This window comes from Panthera onca, chromosome A3, assembly GCF_046562875.1.
Source record: "Panthera onca isolate mPanOnc1 chromosome A3, mPanOnc1 haplotype 2, whole genome shotgun sequence".
NCBI lineage: Eukaryota > Metazoa > Chordata > Mammalia > Carnivora > Felidae > Panthera > Panthera onca.
The window spans coordinates 53,109,857-53,123,212 of record NC_138341.1 but is presented as its reverse complement, the minus strand read 5'-3'; the positions used below and the strand labels follow the sequence as shown (position 1 = coordinate 53,123,212).

At 41.8% G+C, this 13,356-nt stretch overlaps 1 protein-coding gene across 1 annotated transcript; it reads left to right on the top strand.

Annotated features, from left to right (window-relative positions):
- Positions 1-1,279: 1,279 nt before the first annotated feature.
- PCYOX1 (prenylcysteine oxidase 1) lies at positions 1,280-13,135 on the top strand. The gene is made up of 6 exons (XM_060659190.2): positions 1,280-1,447; positions 2,528-2,734; positions 3,789-3,963; positions 8,919-9,130; positions 9,462-9,614; positions 10,038-13,135. Exons 1-6 carry the CDS (start codon positions 1,336-1,338, stop codon positions 10,694-10,696), a joined length of 1,518 nt encoding a protein of 505 aa, XP_060515173.1. The 5' UTR covers positions 1,280-1,335; the 3' UTR covers positions 10,697-13,135.
- Positions 13,136-13,356: the final 221 nt, after the last annotated feature.

Below are 13,356 nucleotides of genomic sequence, written 5' to 3'. Positions count from 1 at the left end.
TTGCTCAAATGCTATCCTGCTCAATGAGGCCTACCAGGACCATCCTAAAATTGCAACCCATTCCTCATTCCTCTTACCCCACTCTATATAATGTATAATTTACTTATTCTAATGATCATATCTCCCTCCAGTAGAATGCCAGCTTCATTAAAATAAAACTTTTTAAAAAATCTGTTTTGTTTACTGATTTTTCTCAAGCACCTAGAACATCGCTTGCCACTCGGAACTCAAACAAATTTGTCCAATGAATGAATGCTCTTTGCATTGGATTTTACACTCCCTATTTCCAAGTTCAATCTTTCTTTCTATTCAACTTATTTTCCTTCCATCCATACTATTCTACATATTCATATACTGGGTTTTTGTTTTGTTTTCTTTTTTGGAGGGGAGGTGAAGAGTGGAGATGGTGTAATTTTAATTACAGAAAGGGATCTTATAAACCCATCATTCACTCAGTCACTAGTTTTTCTCACCTATTTAAATTTTTTTAAATGTTTATTTTTGAGAGAGAGAGAGAGAGAGAGAGAGAGAGACACACAGTGTGAGCAGGGGAGGTGCAGAGAGAGAGGGAGACACAGAATCTGAAGCAGGCTTCAGGCTCCTTGCTGTCAGCACAGACCGGCTCCAACCCACAAACTGAACCCGGAGATCATAAGCGGAGCCAAAGTCCAGCTCTTAACAGACTGAGCCACCCAGGCACCCGGATCCTACATTCTTTTTAATACTTGCATAATGTTGCATCGTGTGATATGGGCACACATGTCTGTCACTACTTTTCACCTTGGAAGACCCCATCCCTGGTCTCCCTCATTTTCCCTTTCACCTACCACTATTTAACCATTCATTTTATGCTTATGCCCAACAGTCCCGAAACACAGTGACCACTCAGTAAGCATTTGTTGCTCCACAGTTCTGTTCTTGACAGAGATTTGCTTTGTGCATTCTTTGACAGGGAGAGGTTCAAGGGACAGAAGAGGGCGGTAGTGAAGAAGTAAGGTGCTTCACCTGAATAGATGGGGAGTAAGGCGGCGAACTTGGGTGAGCCTCCGCCCCTGGTGCCTTTGTTATGTCCCTGAAGCAGGGTGCGTTTCGGAGGGGCGAGGCCTGCCTGGGCACCGGGCTGACCACGCTTGGGAGCTCCTGGAGCGACGCGCAGAACTGGGATGCTGGAGCCCGCGCCGAACTGGGATTCTGGAGCCCGCGCCGGCAGGAAGCGGACCTGGGCGGGGCTCGGAGGGGCAAGGCCGGCCGGGGGCGGGGCGTGCAGAGCGCGCAGACTCGCAGCAACTGGCCGACGGTGGGACGCTCGGAGCTGACTGCTGCGCTCCGGTGGCCATGGGGCGCACGGCTGGGCAGCTCGGCTCGTCGCTTCTGGGGCTGTGGCTGCTGATAGGCAGCTGGGGGTGCCCTGGGAGTGCCGAGCTGCGGGCCCCGCCGGAGAAGATCGGTAGGTGAGGGGTGGGGCGGCGCGGGAGGGTTGCTGGAGCGCGCCCGGCGCCGGGCGGCCGCTGCGCAGTGCACCAGGCCCGTCGGCTGCGAAGCCCGCCAGGCCACGCGCTCCGAATCCTTCTCGGAGGTCATAGTCTTCTCGGCTCGCCACTGTCGATGCCCCAGGGACCGCGTCTTCCCGGGCGTGTCGATGTGCCCACTTGGGGAACGGGCCATGGAGGGGGCCTTGGGGTGGGCGGAGGGCAGCCAGGCGTCCCTGCAGCCCCTTGTTCTGGAGGCCTGGGGGCTGGGGAGGGGGAGGCCCCTCTCCTCATTCCCTTGCTTCATCTTTGGGAGGCCAGTCTTCTGGTTTGTTCTGGAACTACGAGCCACCTCGCTGTGCAGATGACAGGCGCACGCGGCCGTAGCACACCGAGCAGTGCCAACAAGCTGACCCTGTTTGCTTCCCTTGATAGGCTGAACTGGAACCCCATTTCCATCACCTGCTTTGCCGAGGTGGGCCTGCTCCTAGAGGCCCTAGCTTGCACAATTTCCCTATCTAGGACTACTACACAGCGGCAATAATCCACTCTAAAGTTTCATTCATGGTTTTTGCTGCGTTTGTTTTGCTTTTTTTATTCCCGGTAAAGCTTTGTTTTGTGGGAACATTAACCTATCTATATTAATGAGACAGAACAAATCTTAGTAAAAATGGCGGCCACTTTATTGGAAATACGTGCTGGAAAGGCCCACCTCCTCTGTTCCCATGCGCTGGACACAAAGAAGGGTGTGCAGATCCAGTGGTGCCTTGACAAAGAACTGTGAGAACCCTTGGGGATCTGGCAAAAAAAAAAAAAAAAAATTCTAATGTCCATTTGCACGTGAATGTAATACCACTTTTGTCGGGGCGGGGGGGTGGGCAGCGTCTGCCTAGATTCACAGAGTTTTAGCTTCACAGCAACTGTGACTTGCCTCCCGTGCCCAGCTTCCCTAAATTGGTGATTATAGCCTTAAGTAACATCTGTTATTCAAAAACAAAACCCACATAGCTGGGTGAGAGGGAAAGAAACTGTTCCTTTTTTTTTTTCCCCACCCATAGCAATTATTGGAGCTGGAATTGGTGGCACTTCAGCAGCCTATTATCTGCGGCAGAAATTTGGGAAAGATGTGAAGATTGACCTGTTTGAAAGAGGAGAGGTGGGAGGCCGCCTGGCCACCATGACTGTGCGAGGGCAAGAATACGAGGCAGGAGGTTCTGTCATCCATCCTTTAAATCTGCACATGAAGCGTTTTGTCAAGGACCTGGGTATGTCATTTGGTCTTAAGAGCTAAGTGGATTTCTGTGTGACCATCCATGGATATTTTTATCAGATAGGGATCTGAAGTTTTTCTGCTTAGTTAATTGTTTTTTACAGAGAAGTTGGCAAAACTATTTTCCTCACTTTGCTGCTAGCAATTAGTACAAGTACAAGCTTAGTTAGGAGCCACTTTCCCCGTAATGGGACACTAGTTATCTGTATCTTCAGTTATCTGGAATTACAGCCATTGGGCGGGGGCGGGGGTTGGGGGTAGGGTGGGGTGGGGATGGTTGCTGTTCTCAGTTCTTAAACCTCTGGGTTCAAGCTGAAGAATCAAAGAATGGTTTGAGTCCGTAGAAACCTTGTGTACTCATTTTACAGCTGGGGAAATGAGGCCCAAAGTTTGAAATGTCTGGCTTAAAGTCACTCACACAGGCATGGGTGCAGACGTGTGCCTAGAACCTGGAACATATGACTACTTCCCTGCCACCAGAGGAGCTAGACAGGTTGTGAGGAAAGGCTAGCAGGCCTCTGCAGGCCCTTTGCTCAGGGAATATTGTGTAATTTATACCTCCTTTTAGTTATTTGAAATACCCAATTATGCAAAATAGGATTTGCACAGGAATGGGGATGCCTCCTTTCCCTTTGCTGCCTTCCACATCTCCTGTGGTCTCTTTCCTTACTGAGGACAAATGTATGCCAGGAGCAACTAATGCTGGTCATACTCCTGTCTAACATTTGTTTGGAAGTTGAATTCAGTTGGTATTCTGGCATTTTCCTTTCACTTTTTAGTCTTTTGCAACTAAAAATAGCCAGTCTAATTTTGACATATCTGCATGACCATCTGACCCATCGTTTAGATATCTGCTTTTGGACAGTATAATGAATGAGCAGTGTATTACATGCTGTTCTAAAGATAGAGCTCCTTTAATATGTTTTCTGAGAACTGGGGGAAACCTGGAATTCACTGACTTCAGAGTATCCCTGATAGCTTCAGATTACCTTCTTTCTTTTGGTCAACACAGAAACCACTGACTTAGCCAACCCTTTCTGTTTTTGCAGGTCTGTCTACTGTTCAGGGCTTTGGTGGCCTAATGGGGGTGTATAATGGAGAGACTCTGGTGTTTGAGGAGAGCAGCTGGTTCATAATTAACATGATTAAACTAATTTGGCACTATGGATTTCAGTCCCTCCGAATGCACATGTGGGTAGAGGATATATTGGACAAGTTTATGAGGTAATTTTTTCCCCTTCCATTTAACCTAAGACCTTTTAGTTAGATGGTCTTTAGAAATTCTAATTTCTTGAAACAGTTCTCTACCTAATTTTAAGGTCTGTTTGTAAGATTGTTAGACAAATGGTTTATATAAAGTATGCAGACTGTTTATCCACTTGAAAATTAAGAGAGTAATTTTTGCTTCTGACTGTATTTTGCAAATACTTACTTAGTTCTGCCACACACTCTTAAATCCTCTACAAATGTTAATGCTTTGAATTCTTATGACACCTCTCTCAGGTATAGTTATTAGCTTCTTACAGATATGGAAGGTGGAGGCACAGAGGTTTCAAGTGTGCAAGTACACTCACCTAGTGAGTGGTGGAACTGGAGTTCCTACCCAGGCATTCTGGCTCCAGAGTTCTCACACTTAATCTCTGCACTGTGCTGACATTGTATGGATGAATGAGGTAATGTGTGAAAGAGCTGGTAGAAAGGACCACAAAACTTAAATGAACTTTAATTGTGACATGATGTTTCAGTGAGCCAGTAGCCTGAGGCAGAGTATCAGCTGTGTGCCCCAAGAATTTAAAAATTCCAGCACTGTTTCAGGTAGTGAGAATACAGGTGGCACTCCCCACCCCCCCCCTTTTAAAAATATTTTTATTTATATTTGAGAGAGAGAGACGGCACAAATAGGGGAGGGGCAGAGAGAGAGGGAGACACAGAATCTGAAGCAGGCTCCAGGCTCTGAGCTATCAGCACAGAACCCGATGCGGGGCTCGAACTCCTGAACCACGAGATCATGACCTGAGCCGAAGTCGGACGCTTAACCCACTGAGCCACGCAGGTGCCCCTCCACTTTTTCTTAAGTGTTTCTGTATTTTCAAACTTTTCTGTGTATATTGTTTTGGTAATTAGGAAAAATAAAATAACTGGTCTAACTTTGAAAGACGCAGCCTTTTTTTCTTTTTTACTTTTCCCAAGGCCATTGGCCTGTGCTAATTTTTACGCTTGTTGACAATTTTAGATGCTGGAGAAATTCAGCTTGTAAGTGCTAAGGATATTTCATTACTATGAATGTTTCAATGTAGTAAAATTAATTGTTAAAAAAGGTAAAATTACATGTCATATGATTAAGTACTGACAAGGACAGATTTAAGGGTTGAGTAGGATAAACACACTCTAGCTTTTTAACTTAGGGTAGTTGGGGATTTCTTTCTTCCTTTAGTGTTTATTTTTGAGACAGAACATGAATGGGGGAGGGGCAGAGAGAGAGGGAGATACGGAATCTGAAGCAGCTCCAGGCTCTGAGCTGTCAGCACAGAGCCCCACGCAGGGCTCAAACTCACAGACTGCGAGATCATGACCTGAGCCGAAGTCGGAAGCTCAACCGACTGAGCCACCCAGGCACCCTGGGGATTTCTCTTTCTAAACATCACTGTTGGGATGATTCCTTGAACACCTTTCCAGTGGGCACATTAAGGTCAGCTACAGTGCAGATTATTTTAAAGTAGTAATCTTTCATTCATTCACCAAATATTGACTGCCTAATTATGTGCCAGGCACTATTCTGGATCCTGTGGATGTAGAACCTAGAACACATCCCTGTCCTCAAAGAATATACGTTCTAGTAGAGAGACAAGCAATAAACCAGTAACTAAGAAAATATATAGGACTTGGGTGGAAATAGCCAGTAACTTTGTAGAGAAGGTAGGTGGCATGTTGCTGCATGCTCTACAGGAAAATCAAGTTCAGATGGCACCAGATGCAGACCTGCCTATATCTGTTAGTTTTCTTACCAGTGGCTTGCTTGGCATGTAGAAAATTGCCCTGGGAGAAATTAAGAAATCACTTTTAAAGTGAATTCTGGATATTATAGTACTGTGAAAAAGACCCAGTGATGGGATACATAGATTATACTTTTTTGTTGTTGTTTAAGTAAACTCTACACCCAGTGTGGGGCCCTAACTCCTGACCCCAGAGATCAAGTCACATCATCTATGGACTGAGCCAGCCAGGCACCCCTACTATTTTCAAATTTAGAAAACAATTACCAAACTTCCTTGAATTACTGCCTCTCTCTGGTCTTTAGTATTTGCTTACACATCAAATATATAGCACTGATCCTTATGTTGTTCAAAGGGCCATGCATCCTACATTTGTTTCTTCCAATAAATCAAGAACATGTTTACTTTTTGAGAGAGGGAGAGCACAGAGCCCAACGTGGGGCTCAATCTCAGACACTGGGAGATCGTGACCTGAGGGGAAATCAAGAGTCAGATGCATAACTGACTGAGCTACCCAGGTGCCCCTTAACATTTCTTGATCTGAGACTGATCCTTTCACTTACTCCTAACAAATATTTTGAATGTTTTACTCTTTTCTCTCTCTCCTTTCCCAAATCCAGTCTGTCTTTAATCCTATCAGTTTTTAAATTTTATTAATTTTTTTTAATGTTTATTTTTTGAGAGAGAGTGAGCAGGTGGGGTAGGGGCATAAGAGAGGGGGACAGAGGATCCAAAGTGGGCTCTGCTGACAGCAGCGAGCCCAATGTGGGGCTTGAACCCGTGAACTACAAGATCATGACCTGAGCTGAAGTCAAGACACTCAACTGACTGAGCCACCCAGGTCCCCTAATCCTATCAGTTTTTAAAATGTATGTAGAATTCCACCACTTCTCACTAACATCACTGCTACACTTTGATGCAAGGCACTATTAACTCTTGTTTGTATCAATGGAGTAGCCCCCTGTGGTAGGCTGAATAATGCCTCCCTGCCCCTGCAAGATGTCTATACCCTAATCCCTGGAATCTGTGAATGTGTTACCTTTCATGATAAAAGGGACTTTGCAGAAATGATTTCGTTGGGGATCTTGAAATGGGGAGATCATTCTCACTTATTTAAGTGGGCCTAGTGTAATCACAAGAGTCCTTGTAAGAGGGAAGCAGGGGGATCAGAGTAGTAGGAAATGTGATGATGGAAACAAGAGGTTGGAATGATGCTAGGAAGATGTCACAAGCCAAGGAATGCAGGTGGTTTATAGAAACTGAAAAAGGCAAGAAAATGGAATCTTCCATCAGAAATTCCAGAAGGAACCAGCCTTACCAACACCTTGACCCACTACTTTCTGGCCTTCATGGTTTCTGATGAGTAAGTAGCTGTTAAATCTTATTGAGAATCCCTTTTTCTCTCAGTCTGTTTTGTCAAATGAGAACTCAGTGTTTTCACCCTCTATTTTTTTTAAGTTCCTAGGGATTGATATGGTTGGAAGGAGTGAGTTGTTCCTCAGTTTGGGCACTGGTATCAATTTTTCCCACAAAAATGTATTCAATGTTTTATATACTATACTCACTGGTAGATAGGAGGTAATACTGAAATGGATGTGACATTTCCCTGCTCAAAAACTTTACAACTTTGAGAGAAGAAAATTGTAAAAATTCTCCTCCTGGGATCACTGAGAGAGCTCTTTCTTTGGCACCTATTTCCTCCTTTGTTTCATTACTTATCTGTGCATATGCCTTATTACCTATACCTAACTGTAAGCTCCTTGAGGGAGAGGAATCCGGTCTTTCTCATTTTTGTATCACTTGAAAAATAACTTTTCTCATTTTTTCACTTGAAAAATAACATTTTGAAGTCAGCATCAACTAATTTATGTGGATATTCTTTTAAGTCCGTGAAGTTCAAGAAAATATCAGGTGGGATTTTCTAAAAATTAAGTAATAGTGCTGAATGAGTGGCATGGGTACTGTGAACTGGGAAGTTGGGCAAAACTTTGCAGAGCAGGTGGGGTTCAAGCTGAAAGAAGTGTGTTCTGGTTGGAGAGAAGAGCTAATGTAGTGTTGGAGCAACATGCAGAGCATTTTCAGGTATCAGTGAATGGGTCAGGTTTGTTCAGTGGAGGGTAAGTGTGTGGTTGAGGGCACAGGGGGCAGCTTGTGCTTGAGCCTTCTACTTGTCATGAGACTTTCAGAGTTCTTTTACTTGTTTCTCTGTCTGCAGTTAGAGCAAAGGCAGTTAGACTTGATGAATTTGGCTCTAAAATCCATTCCTTTTTTTTGGTCAGGAGTTTATTTACTAAGCAGCAGTAAGAAGTTAAAAAAATTTTAAATCTTTATTTATGAGAGAAAGAGACAGAGTACAAGCGGGGGAGGACCAGAGAGGGAGACACAGAATCTGAAGCAGGCTCCAGGCTCTGAGCTGTCAGCACAGAGCCTGAAGTGGGGCTTGGACCCACAAACTGCGAGTTTGTGACCTGAGCTAAAGACGAATGCTTAACCAACTGAGCCACCCAGGCACCCCACAAGTTGTTTTTTGCATAAGCTGATGACAAAAGATGTGTTTTAGGTTTCTGAGAGATTCATAAACGTTTCAAAGAAACAAAACTGGAAGCAGGTAGGTAGATCAGTTATTCAGCTTGGTAGTCTGAATATAAATCCTGAGTTAAGATCAGGGAAATGAGAATGAAGAGAGATGTTGGGAAGACTGGAAAGGTTTTCTTTTTTGATGGGAGAAGCAGAAGTGAAAATATTTAAATTTGGAATTAAATGAACTGAGGATGACTTGTGGGATGTTAGCAGTGAACTAACATCCCAGCCTACATTTTGGCTGGGATAGGGGGTGGGTGGAGAGGATCAAGCCTGGTGGAAAGATAAAGTTTAATTTTAGAAATGTTTAACTGCTGCTGGAAGATAAAAAGTTGAAGGAGACATATGACATACCCACTTCTTTAAAAGTGCTCGCAGTGACCTTATTAATGCAGAAGAGTACACAAGGACAGTGTACTTCCAGAGGTGGGAGTAGGGATGGGGATAAGAACTTCTGGGATACCCAGGGAAGATGGTGACTGAGGTGCATCTTACATGATAGGTAGAAGTTCAGTAGAAGGAGATATGAAAAGTTTGAATCTTATGATGCAATTTCCCTTCCCATCTTGTTTGGTGTTTAATGGCTATTCCTCTTCTTTTCAAAAGGATCTACCGCTACCAGTCTCATGACTATGCCTTCAGTAGCGTAGAAAAGTTACTACATTCTCTTGGAGGGGACGAATTCCTTGGAATGCTTAACCGAACACTTCTTGAAACCTTGCAGAAAGCAGGCTTCTCTGAGAAATTCCTCAATGAAATTGTTGCTCCTGTCATGAGGGTCAATTATGGCCAAAGCATGAACATCAATGGCTTTGTGGGTAAGCCCAGGCTTGGAATATTATGGATATTAGCTCACAAAAGGGCTTACCTGATGTATGGTGACTCCTTACTTTAGGCTATGAATTAGAGAAGACTTACCTTTTTCTGAAACCTCAGACATTGTTGGCAAAATTGTGTATATGTAGATCTGTGCATTTTTAGGGGGAGAGAGTCCTTAGCTTTCATAGAGATTTTGCCCTCAGGGGCTATTTGGCAATGTCTGGAGACATTTGGAGTAGAACTCACCTGAATTGGGAAGAGAAAGTAGGTAGAGGGACTTTTACAGAGTCAGAATTAAAATACATTTTTTTTTTTTCCTACCACTGACAGGGGCAGTATCAATGTCCTGTGCGGATTCTGGCCTTTGGGCAGTAGAAGGTGGAAATAAACTTGTTTGCTCAGGGCTCCTTCGTGCATCCAAAAGCAACCTTATAACTGGCTCAGTAATGTACATAGAGGAGAAAACAAGGACCAAGTGGACAGGTGAGCCTGAAATTCTATTTTATTGTTCCTGATTTCCCCTCTAGAAAATAATTGCTCAGGGAGAAAAACCACTCTTCTGTCATCTTGTACTCATTTCCAAATGATGGAATTATAAATTGTGTGTATGTTGTGCCACATAGAAATATTCCCAAATGCACTCAAGTACAGTGGCATGTCTCCTTGGAATTAAAGAATAATCTCATTCTTAAAAGTAAAAATTCCGTATTTTTTACTTCCTGACAAGGTATTCAAGAGTCAGACACTTAACTGACTGAGCCACCCCCGTGCCCCTAAAAGTCTTTTTAATTCCTTAGAATTATACCTTAACTATTTTCTACTTTATAAACTATTAACATAATTATTTTTGGAAGGTATAAAGTATAGTGTGCTAGAAAGACTAACATGAATGCTTCTTTCCTCTAGGAAATCCCACAAAGATGTATGAAGTGGTCTACCAAATTGGATCTGAGACACGTTCAGACTTCTATGATATCGTCTTGGTGGCCACTCCATTGAATCGAAAAATGTCCAACATAACTTTTCTCAACTTTGATCCTCCAATTGAGGAATTCCATCAGTACTACCAACATATAGTGACAACTTTAATTAAGGGGCAACTGAATTCAACTCTTTTTAGCTCTAGAGCCTTAGACAAATTTGATCTCAGTACAATCTTAACCACTGATAATTCAGATTTGTTCATTAATAGCATTGGGATTGTGTCCTCTGTAACAGAAAATGATAATCCTCAACCATCAACAGAAAGGGCGCATGTTTGGAAGATCTTTTCTCAAGAAATCCTCACTAAAGAACAAATATTAAAGCTCTTTTTGTCTTATGATTATGCTGTGAAGCAGCCATGGCTTGCATATCCTCGCTATAAGCCTCCAGAGAAATGCCCCTCCATCATACTCCACGATAGACTTTACTACCTCAATGGCATAGAGTGTGCAGCAAGTGCCATGGAGATGAGTGCCATTGCAGCCCACAATGCCGCTCTCCTTGCTTATCATCGCTGGAATGGGCACACAGACATGATTGACCAAGAGGACTTATATGAGAAACTTAAAACTGAACTATGAAATGATACTGATCACTTTCTTTTCCCCCTCCTGGTTCCAAATGGAATATCACTGGCAAAAGAGAACACAATCTGAGCAGAGATGATTTTGAATCTGATATTTTGCCATATATTAGTACTGTTTAACAAAAGTAATCCCAGCGAGTCATGAGAAAATAACAGGTTTCTAATTAAGCATGAAGGAGTTAACTACTATCTTTATACCATCTCCAAAATTTCTTAACTCTTCTTTTAATATCTGCCAACAGTATAGAATCACCTGAAGTTTGTTAAGCATGTGGTTTCTCTAGCTCCTCTGGAGATTCTGATTCACTAGGTCTGGTGGGTGGGGGCCCTGAATTTATTTCAAGCTGAGCACTTGAGAAAGAATTTAAAGATGTTAACTTTTAGTTGGGGACTAGTTTATTTGTGCTTCACAGCTGGAAGTGACCTTCAGTCAGATAGTTAAAACTTAACTATTAGAGCTGGTATCCTATGCTTGGCTTTAATTTATACCTTTTTTTCAAAGTAGATGTGCCCATGCTTGAAGCCTTGACTTTCTGAATATTCTTTGGATTCCTTCCCCCCTGATTTTATTAGGGGTGAAATTCAGAAGCCTTAGGAGTAGAACTTTGTCATACAAAAATCTCAAGTAAAATGAAAGCAAATACAGGCTATTGATTTAAGAAATTGGCAGTCTATTATCAAATCCTCACCTATGGAACTTTAAGAAATATTGAAAGACCCCCATGCAACCAGAGATTCTGATCTAATGGATTGAGGATAGGATCTCAGCATTGTAGCTAAAAAGTTTCTAAGGTGCAACCTGGGTTGAGAATCACTAATGTGGGGGTTTAAGATGTCTCCAAAGGGTTTTTAGTGCCTTAAAAGTCCCAAGAAACTGAATGCATTATCAAAGCAGGTTCATTTTTGTGAAGAATCATTTCTCTCAATAAGAACTCTAGTAGTAATCTTGATAGTAAGCACTGACAGACAAGAGGCAACTTAGATTTCTCCAGAGCAGTTGACACTAGGAGATCCAGAATGACACCACAGTTGGTCAAATCCAGCATTATGTTCAAACTTAAATGCTTCTAAAACTACTGTAGCATTTGGGGTGAGAAACCGGTTGCTGAAATCTTGTTTTTAAGGCAGTTCTCAACTTTGGCTGCACACTGGAATAATCTGTAAGAGTTTAAAGCTTCTCAAATGATTCTAATATGCAACCAAACTTAAGAACCAGTTCTACATCTATCATACAAAGATCATGAATGGCTGTCTCTCTAGTCACTAGTAGGACAAAACAAGTAAAAGCTTGTGAATTCTAAAAGTAACTATAACAGAAATAAGTATCGTTGAGAAAAAAAAAGTCCATCGCCAGATTATGGCAGTAGATATTCAGCAAAATATTGATTCTTACTTAAAATGATTTTGTCTCTACTATAATTGTGAATATTAATATGCTGATAAAACTGCCAAGATATATTTGATGTAAAGGCGGTGATTAAATCTATGCTCTGTCAAAAGGTCAGCTTTTTAAAAATTTTACTTGTTAAGACGCAGTCACATTTTTTCCCCCTGTGGTTTTAATGAAGACAATATTGTAGAGAATGTAATATTGTGTTATATATATGTTAAAGATTGGTGAATAAAAACTGGTAATAGTTAATTTCTATTACTCACAGACTTATTTTGTGATATCTGTATTTACTTACCAGAACCCCAATTTAAAACGTTGCTGTTGTATCTGATTGTTTTCCAAAAGGGCACTGGAAATTGCTTCCTCCAAGAGCAAAACATATTATCAACATATCAAGCATAAGATGAAAATACGCATCTCTGTTAAGTTCCTACGTGATGCTCTTGGTCTAGGAAGCATGCTTAGTACAACCAGTTCTATAATTTAGCTCTATGTGGTTGCAAAAAATGCCTGTCCATATCAGTGAAAATTTAAAGAGCTGCCAGAGAAGAGTAAAAATGTACTAGACTTGACATCAGTTCCCCTTACTGGGATTAAGTTGGTTTGATCGCTCTAGCTATTTTGTTGTAAACATTTTTTTATAAACCAGAAAAAACATTTTAGAGATACATATAAGCCATCCATTATGTTGTGGTTTGCAAATATCTTACATACTCACCCGAATATACATTTTATACAGTGTTAAAGTGATTTAAGATTTGCAGGCTTTTTTACCAGATCACAAAAAGTACAGCATCTGCTTGGTAGGTTTCTTGAAGTTAGGTTTATGATATAACCATCTGTAATGTATCCTTTCATCTGAGTTTGTGCGCCATAAAATTTATGACCTAGATGAATATATTATGGGCAGCATTATTTCTATTCTTTATACTCTACAAAGAACCACAAAACACTGGAATGTTTTTCTCTAGAGTTCTATTTCTATTCTTGTATTCAAAAAATCTTCCCTGTTTATGTTCAAAATAAACAACTATATCGTTACTTCCTGTGTTTTACTTCAATTGCAGTATACTTGGAATGTAGATGTACTTGGAAAAGTCAAGAGTACATCAAAACTACTACAAGAGTTTTGAAAATTACAGTTAATGTTTCAGAAGAAATCTGCTCAGGTTTGCAGGTTCTTTATCTTTCCATTAAAAGATGAAAAAAAGCCATCCTAGCCATGCTTCACATTTAATCAGATTCTTCAATATTAATGCATA